At 41.4% G+C, this 15,290-nt stretch overlaps 1 protein-coding gene across 6 annotated transcripts; it reads right to left on the bottom strand.

Annotated features, from left to right (window-relative positions):
- Positions 1-6: 6 nt before the first annotated feature.
- On the bottom strand, positions 7-14,526 carry PLIN2 (perilipin 2). 6 transcript variants are annotated; one of them, XM_083882970.1, is made up of 11 exons: positions 14,430-14,488; positions 13,909-14,016; positions 12,635-12,680; positions 12,356-12,412; positions 12,080-12,275; positions 11,341-11,423; positions 10,549-10,834; positions 10,036-10,220; positions 9,145-9,279; positions 8,214-8,504; positions 514-1,492 (listed from the first exon to the last, which is right to left on the bottom strand). In XM_083882970.1, exons 4-11 carry the CDS (start codon positions 12,383-12,385, stop codon positions 1,358-1,360), a joined length of 1,341 nt encoding a protein of 446 aa, XP_083739096.1. In that variant the 5' UTR covers positions 12,386-12,412; positions 12,635-12,680; positions 13,909-14,016; positions 14,430-14,488; the 3' UTR covers positions 514-1,357. The 6 variants fall into 6 exon arrangements, with proteins under 6 accessions (XP_083739099.1, XP_083739096.1, XP_083739097.1 ...); XM_083882971.1 differs by having other exon boundaries at positions 13,897-14,016; XM_083882972.1 differs by lacking the exon at positions 13,909-14,016 and having other exon boundaries at positions 14,430-14,479.
- Between the last annotated feature and the right edge of the window lie 764 nt (positions 14,527-15,290).

Genomic DNA, 15,290 nt, shown 5'->3' on the forward strand with positions numbered 1-15,290 from the left:
CAGACCGTGCCCCTGCCATCGCGAGACCTCCCGTCCGCCCCAGCGCCCGAAGACCAAGCGAGACGAGCGCGCTGCCTCACGGGAGCTGTAGTCCGAGTGCCGCTGTACCTCCGAAGGGCTCTTCCTTTAAATAAGGGTTTTGTAAACGGATGGCAGAAATTACGGATTGCGGGGAAAAGAAAATACCACCAAAAAAAAAAAAAAAAAAAAAAAAAAAAAAAAAAAAAAAAAAAAAACCACCACAAAAAAAACACCTAACAAGAAAAACTGGCACCGGCAAGCGGGCTGCGCGGTTCCAGCTTTCATTCCCAGGCACTGCAGTGAGCAGCCGTGCGGGCCCTGAGGGGCTGAGGGCGCGGTGTCCCGCGGGCCCGAGCTCTGCCCGAGGCCGTGACTGCAGCGCCGCCCCGAGGACACGGAGAGCGCTCCGCGACCAGCCCGGCCCGGTCCTCCGAAAGAAATGTTACCGAGTTTGCCTCCAATCCCCTTCTCGCTCTCCCACTGTGTGCGAGCAAATGCAGACTCACCAATCCTTAGCAAATAACTGATTTTTATTAAAACAGTTTTTTAAAAATCACTGTCACCAGAACTCTCCTTACATTCAATTCCCTCTGTTTTTCCAAATTTTCTTTTGTCCGAAGTCTTTATCTCTTCACTCTCTATTTTTCCTTTCTCTTTACAATCTCTTCCCCTTTTCTTATTTAAATGCTATCCTTATACCCAAAACACTTTAATATTGAAGCATTTATTCCTTTTTAGTCTCGGGCACCACAACTGATAGCATCATGACAGCCAAAGTATTTGCACACGGAAGGCATGTGGGAAGAAAGGAAGTCGTTTTGTGCATAAAGCACTCTTGCCAAATTAAAGCTCTAAGCGTCTAAGCTCTGTAGGTGTAGAGCCTAAAAGAACTTGAGAAAATCTGAGATAGACAAAGTCTCTTACCCCTTCCAGCAGCAAAGAGGTAGATGCAGCACTGCTTTTCATACAGACTGAAAGGGGAAATTTTGCGGGCAAATCCTCATCAACTCCTTTGGTTGGCAGCCCTTTATGCAAAGCACTGGGGTGTTCTCGTGCCTGCTACTATCATCAACAAAGATTAGATTAGTTGGATACACTGGTTAGGCTATACCTGGCTTGTAGAATGGGAGCCTGCCACCCATGCTAACCAGTTAATGTAGCATGCATTCCTTACATTGAAAAACCCAGATTTTTGATACAGCTAAGTGAAACAGTACTGATTTTTTAAAAAATATCCCCAAAATCCCTAAGCTAGGCAGGTTCATCTTTAAAAAGGAGAAATCTAAATTAAACATGGCAAAGGTACACTGTATCAAAAAGACATTTTTATGCTTCTCTATTCAGCTCTTTGCCCTGTAGTGTAAGGGCCATTTGTGCGTGAAAAATCCTGTTGATCCTCTTCATCCAAATCCAAAATGTCTGGGACATCATCTGACTCTGAAGACAGGTCTGTAATAGTGAAATCTGGAACCTGTGTAGGAATGAAATTTCAGTCAATTTAAAAGTAAAACTAAACAAATTTGTGCAGTACTCCTTCACTGAAGACAGGACACAAAGATTCTCAGCATCTCTAGAAATCAGACTAAACATCCTGATTACAGAGTGAAATATGCTCAGACATATAAGATACATGAACCATTACAACAGCTCAAATACTACCCAAGATGGAAATCAGTTGCTTAGAAAGCAGGATTTTATAGTAGACATGGAAAAGAACTGTATGTAGCAGACTGAATTTAGTGAAACTGGTGACTGGAAAATTAACAAAGGAGGTTTTTAAACTAATTTTGCCTTTCTTCTTTTGATAGAATCAGTGCACTATAAAAAGTAATCTGCCCTGAGGAAATTGGTATGTTGCTCTGCCTGCCTACTGCATCAGACCTTTTCAGACAAAACAAGTACCCGGAACTGCACTCTCACTTTGGCCTCTTTTTAAACTGCATGTGTAGTATTCTATACTGCTAAGCAGCACAGGGAATTGCCAGAGAGACATCAGTGGATACATGGATGTTACAGACTTCTAAAAATGCTGCCTAAGACACTTAGGAGCTTAAGTCCCAACCCTTAAGTCCCCTTTGTAGGACTTAGATTACTTAGGCACTTCTGAAAAATGGGATAAAATTAAGCAATTTACTCATAAGCTTTTTCCCCAAGTGAAAAATATTCACATCTGTAATGATATATGGTTAGTTTTAATGTTGGTGATGTGACATACTTGAAGCCAGACACAGTATCAGCAAACAACTACTGCTGCATTTTGACAGGACTTTGGTTCTGCATGGTCAAAGCAACAGCAGCTTGTAGGCATTTCTGTAACTTAAGCTCAGCACTGACTGAAGAGGCATTTTAATGCATTCCCTAACTGCAAAATGCCTTATGACTTACTTTAATGAGAGACAGTAAGCAAGAAAAATCTATGCTTTGCCTGCTATGAAGACAGGTCAGAAGGGTAGACAATATATCAAATAAAAGGACTGCTGCTTCAGCTACTGGGTTGTACATAACACAGAAGCACTGCATATTAATTTACTGGTCTTACGGAGTAAGTAGTCATTGGACACAAGGGATCTTTGAAATACTAATTATTTATAAAAAGTGATCTTTAGAACTTAAGTAGCATGTAGCTAACCAGGCACTACTGTGAATACCATAAAATGCATGGATGACTTAGAGAACTTCAGCTTGATCAAAATAAGATCAGTAATTTTTGCTTCCCAAAAGATCAAAAGGCACTAGGAATGCAGGAACCACATATTTCTACCAGCAAGAATTATCTTGCATCTTTCTGCTTATGGCAGTTTTCCTAAAACTCTCATTTACTGCACTTAAGAGAAAGCAACAAGTTTCCCCACTATCAGCACATGACCTTGTATTTCATACTTCAGTACAAATACAAGCATCCTAACAAGACTAAGTAGTCCATATGGAGTTTTTCAGAATGTACTCAAATGGATGGTTCTATATATTTAAACTGACTGGGACACAGCCACGTTCAGTACCAGTAAGAATTTTCTCTATCATACATTTAAGAGGTTTTTATTACTTATATCCATTTCGTTCTTAGTGACAATAGAATAATTGCTCAAATTTAAGTTTCTGGTTTCTTCATCTCCTCAATGCATACAGTAGAAGAACCTGATTCCTTTAATGTAAGAGTAAGATTTTGACAGCCATGAGAGAACTTCAAATTGCACTGTATCTCAGCATGAGTAAAACAGACTGGATGCCTGTCTCAGCTCAGTTTTGACCTTGCAAAATTGTATTAAAATCACATATTCTGACATCTGCACCAGAAACAGTGCAAAGCCTTTGGTGTAATGGGATTGCTTATGTAAAAGACCTTTGCTTCCACACCACTTTTCACAGCTGACTCCCTGATTTCAACTTCCTATCAATTCTTGCAATAAAAGAGTAAGACCAGATATAATTCTTCATTAAATTTCTCTGTATGATTCAGTAAATCATTTACAAAGACATAATACTAGCAAAACTCCTACACAGAACAGTGCAAAAACATACTTTGGCATCTTGCTGTCTTCATATACAAGTGTTAATGTCAATACTAACAAATTCATCCATTCCTTTCTTGCCAAGCTTTTAGAACTGAGCCACCAGCATTTTGACACAGCATTCTCATTTTGTGAGCTTTCAAAACTAGCCCTTATTTTTACTCATCAGAGACTGCATTATCTAAAAAGAAAAAAAATTTGCCATGAATTTGCAATAAATAAAATTATTTAACAAAACACTGTGCACAATACCTCCAGCAGGCTGCTGCATGCAAGACTCTCTGATCATGCAAATTAATAACTGAGCATGCTTAAAAATAAGTGCAGTTCTGTTTCATCTTTTTAATTAGAGGGTTTAATTTTTTGATGGTACTTTTTTTTTTAAATACTGAGAAATAATTCATCAGTTCTTCCCAAATCCTTTTAATCTATTTTACTAGCTATACAATATTACCCTAAGTTAAATTCTGGAAAAGACTATTGCAAAAATATTAATCTTAAAGAATAGGAGACATTTCCAAAGCTTTACCTTTTTTAGACTGAAGCCAACTAGCTGCTACTCCAGGCCTTATAGAAATCTTGTAACTTGGCTTTGACCAATACTATAAATATGTTTGTAAAACTTGCATACCATATGGAGCTATTTACAAATGCTGATATTGAAAGCTTTTCTAAAAAACAACTATGAGCAATGATAGAATAATCATAATAATTCAGTTCTCTGAATAATAATAACAGTTCTCTGTTAAAGGCATCTGGGAAGAGGAAGTGTCAACTAGCATGAACAATTTTTGAGTGATCTCTAAAAGAGAAAAAGTGATTTTCTGAATTCTAAATAGACTCCAAATAACCTTACAATGATAATGATGTTAGCAGTCTAACCTTTACCATCCTAGGTTCTGTGTGACTTTGACATTCTTCCATTTATTCTAGTTAACCTGCTTTGCTGAAAATAGTTGAATCTACTTCCTATCATTTTCAACACATCTGGTCTTAACTTTTTTAAAAGGTTCCAGAGAAACCTCATAGTTTTCTAGCCCCAGCTATATCCTCAAACATGATTTTGGACTAAGAGAAAGCAAGGTTCTGTGCAGTGCAGCTGAGCTGTTTAATACATGCAGTTAGAGAGAAACAGGTAAGATGGCAGTATCTCAGGTTTCTCTTCTTTATTTGTGAGGAAGCACCTCACCTTTGGTCAAAAATAACAGTGGCAAAAAAACCAAGTAAGACTTTAGAAGGCATCATTCTTCCATCCAGTGGACATATTAATAGTTATTCTCTCTAGCTGCACTAGAGAAAAACCCCAAGTTCTGTTTGCAGAGCTGCAGTTAGACTGGAGGGTGGCATATGCTATGCTAAATTACCTGCAGTAAGATACTCAGGCAAGTACAGTTGCAAGTCACTTTAAACGTTCAATGCTCTCCTTATTAGTCTAATAATCTTAATCAGAGAACTTTATTCTATAATAAAAAATCAGGAACATACCAATTTGCTATTATTCAGTCGTCTCTTCCACTAGGGAAGAGTTCCTAATTCTGATGGGGCGTGAGGACTTCTGTGTGTGTGGATAGAAACTTAAAAACATTTGGGGGGGTAGGCAGCATCCAACAAAACAAGCACCTATCACAACAGCATGACACAGGAACCCAGCCATTAAGTAAACATTTAACCACACCTTGCTCTGCTTGCAGCCACCAGTTGTAGGTCAGCTGCTAGAAGTCCAAGTAACTTTTGAACAGAGGCCACCCAACAGCACATGGTAAAGAATAAGTGCCTTGAAGGTCTATGCTGGTAACAAGTTTTCCTTGCTTTCTACTTGATCTGCTTGCTGAGATTTAGTGAAGCTGGACAGCCATGCAAGAATACAAACCAGTAACACAAGACAGAACAGACACAATGCATTGCTCCTGCACTAATGCTAGATGATGCTGTTTATTTCTCAGGCCTTAAAAGACATTGAAAAGCTTCAATTTGATTGATCACCTCAGGATGAAGTCCCAGAGAAATAAGAATTTAAAACACATATAGAAGAATGCAAATTCCCTTCTTTGAACAGCCCACTGCTCCCACACCTAATTAGTCCCATTCAGCTCCTGAGCACATCTACAATAGTGGATGCACTCTACAAGTATGAGAGCAAATGAAGATAAAAAGGATATTCTTGCTGGACTTATGTAACAGTAAACTTAAAAAGAAATTAATTCTTGAAAGCACTATGTCTCCAGAAGTCTTAACTCAGGCCGTGGCTGGAGTCTATCACGGTCTGGCTGACTGTGACTCCAGGTCCGGTCCAGCTGGGGGAGCACGGCAAAAATAGAGGGGTGGGAATGATGGAGTGCCTGAAAAATAAAACTTTAATGGTGCTAAAATAACAAACACAGAGACTGCATGGTCCGAGGGCAGCATACATTAAGTTAGCCCTGCCCCCTGCCCCCTACCCAGGGGCAGGGCTAACTTAAAAATATATAAGGTTACCAGAGGGCAGGGGTCCAATCCCAAATGCGGGACAGGGACATGGCCTCATGTGCCAAAGTTCCTGAAGCAACGGAGAACCAGAACCAGAGACATGACCTATTTTGGAATGATGCCATTAGCATCCTCATTTCCATCCTTTGAGTATCCCATCTCCCATGGTCTCTATTGTTTCTGCATAAGCTACCTGGGCAAAGGTATTATCCATCCCAGCTAGCTTGGTTCCCCACAGGAGTCTCACCATCTCATGCTAATTTCATTTTAAACACCTCCCTTATACAGACTATTAAACACTAAGTTACAAAATCTTTACCTCCAATCCTGTTTTGCTACAATTTCGTTTAATATTGTGCTTAAAACAGTCTTCCTCACACTTCTAGGCCAACTCCGATCTAACAACTAACCCTCTCACATTAGAAGGCTGGACAACACATAAATTTGCTTTAGTGCCTACATCATGCCAGGTAGAGGTATTTGTTCCATCTAGCAATGTATGACTATGTGGTAAGCTTTCTCTGAACTGCGTTTTTGCCTCACAATATTTGATGACCTCTTCAAAAATGGTGGCTGGCATTGCTACACTAGATGATTGCAACCCAAAGTTGTATAGGACATGCATCAGAAAAAAGGATACAACTTACCTTACCTTACCTTAGCCCTAGCTCAAGAAAGCTTATTTCTTAGTAACTACTTATTTTCCAGTGGAAAGGTTCACAGGACTTAGTGAGAACAATTCCACTGAAGTGGCTGAGTGTTAACATACATTCGCTATTTGTTGAAAAGGATAACTAAAGTTAAGTTAAAACTGGTGATGCAGCTGAGAAGTGAATACTGTTTATAGGGAGTCAGAAGATTAAGCAGGTAGATGGCCATGTCATGCACACTCAACAGCTACTGCAAAGGGAGGAGAGGGTTCTTTTGTCCATATCCATTTCTTTTCAATATTAGAACATCCAGCAGCTCACAGCTTCAGTCATCTTTAAAGGTGACAACAGCAAGGACCAGCAAAAGCAGCAGTAAAGCTAAGACTCAATGGATGGATATACAGAAATTCAAGAGGAAGGAAATGCTGTAGCAGTATCTTATCTATCTATCAATACATACACAAACATTTTCAGTGCACATCTACTTCATTTGCATGTCAAACTTGCCTTCTGCTGGACCCAGTTCGAGGGAATCACAGAAGAGCAAGTTAGATTGTTTTAAAACAAAGGAGACAGGCTTTAGCTACTAAAGCATTTATTACTAACATACAAAAATGAGTTACAAAATGATGGCTACAGAAACACACACACAACAGCAGGCACCTGGGTACAAACAGCATGAATCTTGCCTTTATACTGCATATTAAAAAATGTGTTGATAATTATTGGTCAATCACTGCAACAGTGTTCATGGAGCATCTAGATGATGCTCTTAGTCACATGGTTTAGTTTTTAGGTAGTCCTGCAAAGAGCAGGAGTCGAACTTGATGATGCTTATAGGTCCATTCCAGCTGGAGATACTCTATGATTTTGTGGTCAAGTTACTGTCTTATCCAATACTCAACTTTATACAGTTACAGTTAATGCTGTTACAGCATTTAACTCTAGCTGACTCATTCAGAAACCCCACTTTCAGTTTTGGTATTCTGCACTCACAGAACTTTTGTTATAAATTATGTAGCAATACAATCTGAGATAGTCAGATGCATAACTACAAAATGTGTGATCTGCAGTAAACATAGCATTTAAGTGTACATAGCTAGACTATAGAGCTTTTAAATGCATTTCACAGTATGTAAGGCTTTTATATCATTCTGGAGAGATTAAGCAACAAATCAAAGGCTTTCAGCTACAGTGGGTTTTGTCTGGCATTAATACCACTGAAGCACAATGAGGTGCTTGACAGACAAATAGGGCATCCTGAAAACAGTCAGCTGACAATACTTAGGCACTTGAGTCTACTCTGAATTTTTACATACAATACAGCCCATGTGTAAGTGTCCTGGCCTGTAGATTCCCCTATTCCTGTATTCAGTGAAAACTGATTTTTTTGACAGCTACACTTAGCAAGGCCACTCATTTGGTCAGTCAGCAGAGTACATGCATGCTATGCAGTTTATTCAGTAGTGTGTTCAGGCTGTTTGTCTTTCTGGCTGGAACTTTCCTCCCATTCACCTTTGCTTTCAGCATGCTGAATGCCAGGCAGTTGTGGGTAAAAGGGACCTACCAGCCAGTTGAGTGGTGTGTTGTTAACAAGATAATCCATCACATCATCCAGAGACTCCTTCATTTTCTTCAGCTGTCCTTTGCTAGCTGCAATAAAGTTGTCTGATAATTCTTGGAAGGAGGTTGCTGACCGAAAGCTCTGGTAGACATCACCTGCCATTGACCCAACACTGTAAACCTGATCTTGTACATTCTGTGGCAGCCCCTGTAGGCTTGAGACCAGTGTGAGGCAGGTGGTCTGAAGCTGCTGAGTGAGGCTCCGTGCAATAGCTAGAGTTCTTGACTCAATGTGCTAGAAAGAACAAGCGTAACAGCACATTAGTGTCTTTTTATGACTGTAGCAGCTTTATGTTGATCAAGATACTTAAAGAGGTGAAGTAAAGGGGATATAAGTGAAATAAAGCTATAGCAGATAATAAACCAGGTTTTAAGTCTGAAGCGTCAAAGATTTAGAAGTATTTGATATTTCTTCAACACTCAAGTACTTTGTGAAAAGAAACTGATAGCTTCTACCCAGCAACAGTCAAGCAGATTCTTGTTTCTACTCTGGGTAACAAGTCACAGCAGGTAAGTACATTCTAATCAATTAACTATCCCTGAAAGCTACATATAGGATTCAGTGAGTCTGTGCCTAAGACTGCTGACAAATCATTAATTCTGGTCTGGACACATCACAGCTAATCTACATACAGATATCCCAACACAGGCTCACACGCTAAACAGGATGAGCGTTCTCCAGAGAGGAGAATGAATCCCAGTGTCTGCAGGAAGTAGGCTCATTTAAAGAGTTTGGATCCACTACTTCTCAGACGTCGGCTGCCCTTAGCTTCAGCAGCCAGCCTCTCTGTTGCACACTTCAGGGACTGTTAGCTTGCTATCACCTTAATGGGATACAATACATTTACTTCTGGCGTACATTTACATCTATTTACCTCAGCACTACGCAGATCATCACCATCATTTTGGCCTGTATTTTTCTTCCATTCTACCCAGGATTGATAAAGCTTTTCCTGAGCACCAAGAAGTTTCTTATTGGCACTATTCACATTCTTTCTGGCATACTCGATCTGAAATACAGCCAAATAAGGAAGTAGAGCCAAGAGTCCAAACAGTTAGTTTAGGGCTTCTCTACCTTGACTGTTTTGTAACTTCCTTTTAAAATACCTCAGAAAATCAGTATAAACAACTTCGGGAAGTATAAGAATGTGTTTAATCTCATCAATGAATTGAAAACTGAAAGAAGTTTTAAGATGGTATGTAGTGCTTCTCTCTGCCTTAACTATTTCCCCCACCCCGCGTCCTATGGGAGAAACTGAAAGTGTACAGAAGGCCATGACTCTACGTACAGTTTGTCATAAAGGTATTTGTACATAAAAGTATTTGCTGGGATAAGACTACTGAAATACCAGAAATGCTCAGAGACAGAAGCAGCAAGACACCAAGTTCCAGGAGAATTTGAAATTTTACTACTAAAAAGGACTTAAAGGACTCATGTGTTTCTAAATTACATGACACTTTCTTCACCAAATGAAATATGTGTCAAAACCAGCATTACAAAACAGAAATAAATTTAAACATGTCACTTCTATTTCTGCAGTGCTTGCAGTTACAAGCAATTGCTTATTAAATCACAGCTTAGCCTGATTTAGAACTCTCCTGAATGGCAATGAACACTCTTAATGGCAAATTCTTTGTATTTAATGTAATAATGCATTTAGTCAGAAAGTAATCCCAGTTTTCCTGTGACTCTTTTGGCTGTTTTCTTCATTCTAAACCAAGGCTAACATATGCTTTTTATACATCAAGTGAAAGCTTAAACTTACCAGACTAACAGTGTAGTGGAGCTGAGAGATTGTCTCCTGGCTTTTCTGTTTAGCATCTCTAACTTTGTTTAAGGCTTGTTGGTAGGCACGTGTGCGGACCTTTGAAGACAGGGATCCTAGTCTAACATAGTAGCTTGGCTTCTGGACTCCAACTTCAAAGCCTTCAACGTTTGCAGCTTCTTTCTCTAGGTATGTAGAAAGGAAGAAAATTGACTGGAGGAAAGCTTAAGAGGTCTGAGACAATTTTATCTGCCTAGTAACTGAATGCAGAGCTTGTTGAGTAGTCCTTTAGCACTATGATTTAGCTGATAGACCACCTTACAGAGAAATCCTTACTTTCATTCTGCTTCCTTTTGAGGATGCTGCTACTACAATCAGCAAGGCAAAAGGCAGCTTGGGAAACATTAAGGCAGTGGGGAAACTTCCCCACTATAAGTAAGCAATAAATGGATGATTGCTTGCTTCTCTCCAAAATAAGCATTCCAACAAAATCAAACCTTCAATTGGTCTTACCTAGTTCTGCTTCTGTAAGTGGAAGATATTGGTCTACAAGGGTCTCTGATTTTGTGAGAGCACTGTCCACACCGCTGCTCACCATCTGTACCACACGACTTCCCAGGACAGTGTTAATGCTGTCACTGACAACTGATTTGGTCATTTCTACACTGTCTTGCACTGCTTCTTTAGTCTTGCCCACAACTCCAGTGATCTTGTGAGCAACAGTTTCCTTGGCACCAGTCACAGTGGTTGTTACAGCTTCTCTGGCTCCAACAACTACATCCTTGGCATTGGCAACAACCTGCAGTAGGACATACATGGGTTTACTGAAAGTATTAACTAGTGAGAGCTACATAACCCAGGAAATAATAAATTTATGCTAAAACTTGTATAAGTATTGGTTATCTAGGAGAAAATATGCCCTAAAAAATACGTACAAGAGAAAAAATAACATGAGTGCCACACAGCTTTCAGCTCAAAAAACTTTAGTGAATGTAATCCAGGCACTTTACACTGAGCAAGAAAAAGTTTTAAAAGACACCCACCAGTGAACTGCAACCATAGAAAGATGTTGTCAAGTGGTGAGCAATTTAAAATAATTTAAAAAGAAAAAAGCTTAATAGTCTCTCAAAGGCAACAAACAGATACAGATACAAAGGTCTATCTACAGATAGTCCTTTGACTTTCTCATTGCTTCCAAGCTGTGCTTAGGGCATCGCTTTTTGAAATGTGTCTCCTTGGGGTTTTAGAGATAATACAAAAGAAGGGTGTATGGTTCTTCTGCATACATAAATGAAAAGAACTCACCTTGTCAGTGGGTTGATTCAGTATAGGCAGTCTCTCTTCAATTTTGTCTAGACCTATACAAGCATAGTTGTTGGCAACTACAACTAAAAAAGAAATTACAAGAGTTAGTTTCAAGAGTTATTTTTCCCCTAGTAAAACAATTCAAACTGAAAATTCCTCTTGAAAAAACTCATGCAACATCCTTGAAGTAGTTTTCTCCTCTTCTCAGTGAGATTTGAAGCCAAAGAACAAGGCAGATTTACAGTGCCAGAAAAAAAAAAAATCCTTGCATGCAAAGAAAATTCATTTGATAATTTACAAGCAACTGGTAAAAGAAGCTGAAACACTTGGCCCTCTGCCATTCTATGAAACCAGGCTTCTGGTTACAACAGCCTTGTGACACAGCTTCCAAATTTAATGAGTTCTCAGTTTAAGAAATTGCAACAGTAGCATTTGAAACCAAATGAAAGGTGAGGAAGGTCTTGGGCAAGAGATTGCGTAAGCATCTCACATATCAAAAGTCACCCATCAATTTAGTATTGTGAAAGCTGGAATCTGCTTTCACTCTGGATTATAACCTTTTTTTTTTTTTAAGTCTTATCAATGTGTCATCAGTTATGCAACAAGTCAAGCAACAGGTTCAGTCAGCTACCCAAAACAGCATTCAAGACCAGCATGACCATGTTAAACCATAAGTGCATCTGAGTACAAAAAACAATCAGTTGAACTAAAGTTATCAACAGCTTCATCTTTGCCTTACTTTGTGGTTCCAGTTTTTGAATAATAGGCATAGCACTTGTCATGGCTACTGATGTAATTGTCTTCACTCCTTTCTCTGCTATCTCACATACTGACTTCAGATAAGGATGGTTATCCTTTGTGGTGATGTAAGCTGTGGACACCATATCATAGGTGGAGCTCACCAAAGGAAGATTGGCAACCCTTGATACAATGTTCTGTTTAAAAGAGAAAGGTGTTAGTCCTCATGTATTTTTCTGATCTAGACAAAGAAATTATGGCTCTAATTCAGACATACCTGCTGTGGATCAATTGCTGCCAATGCCATTTTTCCAGGTCTTGAACCTTACACAGCCTGTGAATGAAGCATATATGAGTTATGCCATTGTATCTGCTTCATCTAAGCACCAAACTTTGAAATCAACAACCTTCTTGTGATCCACCCCATTTACTGTGTTCAGGATGTTCATATTCATGCATACAGGAATTAGATCTTATTGTAACAATTTACAAATCCAAAACCTAGTTTAGATAATAAAGTAAAGCATATGCACAAGACAGGCTTTGAGGTACATACAGCAGTTCATTGATGAACAACCAGGTGCTGGAGAAATTTATTTTTTCTAGAAGAATTAAGAAAAACTTAACTGTTGAGACAGGATGAAAAAAAAAGACAGTCCACAAGTCACTAAAAATCTAGTTCAGAATGTCCAAGTCAGACAAAGAACCCACCACCAATAGCTTTAATCAGATTAGATCTTCGAGGGAGCCCATCTAAGGCTCGCTCTGTTCTGCTGGCTAAGGAGTTAGCATTCCTGGAGAGCACTGGACTTCCCCACTGCAGAAAATAAATCTCCTTTATGCTAATTTAGACTGAACTATTACATACTCCTCACTGAAACAAGTTGCAAACATTGATCAGTCAACAAATCTTTCAGTCAAATGCATCTTTGCATGCAAACATGCATTCCAACATGTATTCCCACGGAGAAAATACTACCAGCTCTCCCCACAAGAACCCTATAGAAGGGGCAGGGTATGCAGTACCACATAAGGAGAACACACTGAAGCACACTGTTATCCTATACACATGCACAGGCTAAACTAAATCTGCAAGAAGTTCCCATTCCGTTAATGATTTCACATAATGCTTAAGTTGCAGAAGAATCTGCATGAATGAAGGCAACAAAAATGTAAACTAGGAGCCTGTCCTCAAAAGGATTGTGGTATACAAAGCCTTTTGCTAGGTTTGTCAAAGAGCCAACAGCAGTTTTCTGTCCCATATGTATGACAGCAAAAAAGGAATGTGTTCATATTCTACCTGAGGTAAAATAAAACTTTTCCCCATTACGTAAAGGGGAATGAGGACAAAGGCATCCTGTTAACATTTTGCAGGCATATTAACATACATGTACAATAAAGTAATGCCTGTAATAAGATTAAACACTGTACATGGAACACACAAGCAAGACAAGTGACAGACAATGGTTATAGTGGTAACAAAGAAGTTCTCCTGTCATTTAACAAGAATTTAAATACTCACAGGAACGTGTTACGTTTCTCACACAGCATTACAAGTTAGATCACTACTAGTACAACTGAGTTTCACCATGAACTGCAAAGCATGCTAAAGAACAGGAGACTATCTAATAGCACAGAATCTGGCCTCTGAAGGAAGAGGGGCTGTTAGTTTAATGATTATTCAATATTCGTAGTGTGTCTTCTAAGATCCATCCATACAGGGCATGCATTTGAATTTCGGTCAATAAACCAGCACAGTCAAGCACAGTTAAGTTATTCCTGCTCCTAAAGACAAGGAAGATAACTAGATCCTTGCACGGTTTCAAAGACCCCATGAATAGGTTCAGTCCTAGCAAAAGTCGGATTCACTCCTCTGGAGCAGGTGAGTGAGCCGTCTGGAATCCAAGTCCAAGCATATTTCAGAGACAGCAAGAGATTCTGAAGAGGACAGCACAAAGCTACGTCACAAACTTCACTCCTACTCTGTCCCCCGGCCGTGGAAAGAAGCGCAAGAGAGCAGCGGGACGGGCAGGCACAGGAGCCGCGGGCCCGGGCAGGAAGGCGCCCCGCTCTCCCGGGCGTCTCCAGGGCCGCTGCCGGCACGGGGCACTCCGGGGCCGCTCTGGGGCGGGCGCGGCTCCCGGCGCTTTCTGGTCCCGGGAGCACCTCGGCAGCGCCCCGACACGGGCCGGGCGGCGGAGCCCGCGGGGCGGCGGCGGGGGCGGTCAGGCCGCTCAGGGCCCGCACCCCCCGCCGGGCTCCACCATATTGCGGAGTCGGCCCCGCGGGGCGGGCGGGCGCGGCCGCGGCCCCAGAGCACCGGGCCGGGGCACCGGGCCCGCCGTACTCACCCGGGACGAGGAGCCGGAGCCGCCGCCGACTGGAGCACGGGCAGGGGCGCGGGCAGGGGCGCAGCGGGAGCGCCGGTCTCGCCCCGTTATTTATGGGCCGTCACTGCCGGGGCGCGTCACGGGCGGCGCGGGGCGGGGCCGGACGCGCAGGGGCCGCGGCGGCGGCGGGCGGTCAGCGGGAGGGCACTGCCCCGGCCCGGACGCGTTAGCCCGGGCGGCCGGCGGGCCGCTGGCCTGGGGAAAGCCGGCCCACTGCAGCACAGAACATGCGGAGCTGGAAGGGACTCGCAGGAATCATCGAGTCCAGCTACTGGCCCTTGCACAGGACATCCCCAAGAGTCACACCTTGAGCACTGTCCAGGCGTTTCTTAAACTCTGTCACGCGTGACCACTCCCTCGTTCCCCAGGCCAGCCGCTCCGGGGGCGAAGAACCTTTTTCTAATATTCAACCTAAACCTCCCCTGACAGCACGGCAGAATAAATGAAACAAAGTAGAAATACAGATTTATTACATCTCTGCTAGCATGCATACCAAACCTGCACTCTGCTCTTTTTACTACATTATTGTCATCTGAGAGCTCTCTTTGTTTCTTTTCCCGGTCATGTGAATTCTCAAGGGTAAACCACCCAGTGTGCCCATGGCTACCACAAAATTAGCGTGCCCATGGCTACGTGCCCTTCGTCAGGAGTGCCTCTGCTGGGAATTCTGGATTGTTCCAGGGATTCATTTACTAATAAGTAGCACCGTTATTTATAGTACAGAAACACCCGAGACTCGCACAGCCCAGTGACACACTCTGCCAGAATGCAGTAACTAGAGACAGTACTAACCCCTTGAGAGTCCTTGGCAGGCTAAGAATG

The sequence above is a fragment of the Zosterops lateralis genome, assembly GCF_965231275.1.
Source record: "Zosterops lateralis genome assembly, chromosome: Z".
Taxonomy (NCBI): Eukaryota; Metazoa; Chordata; class Aves; order Passeriformes; family Zosteropidae; genus Zosterops; species Zosterops lateralis.

What these genes read in the sequence shown, in the direction of transcription:
- PLIN2 (XM_083882969.1), bottom strand. Translation starts at nt 12,385, where the DNA reads ATGGCATTGGCAGCAATTGATCCACAGCAG. An exon ending in TGAATCAACCCACTGACAAG is followed by an intron (nt 10,835 to 11,340) that starts GTGAGTTCTTTT and finishes GTCCTACTGCAG; the next exon opens with GTTGTTGCCAATGCCAAGGA. An exon ending in TCCACTACACTGTTAGTCTG is followed by an intron (nt 9,280 to 10,035) that starts GTAAGTTTAAGC and finishes GCTGTATTTCAG; the next exon opens with ATCGAGTATGCCAGAAAGAA.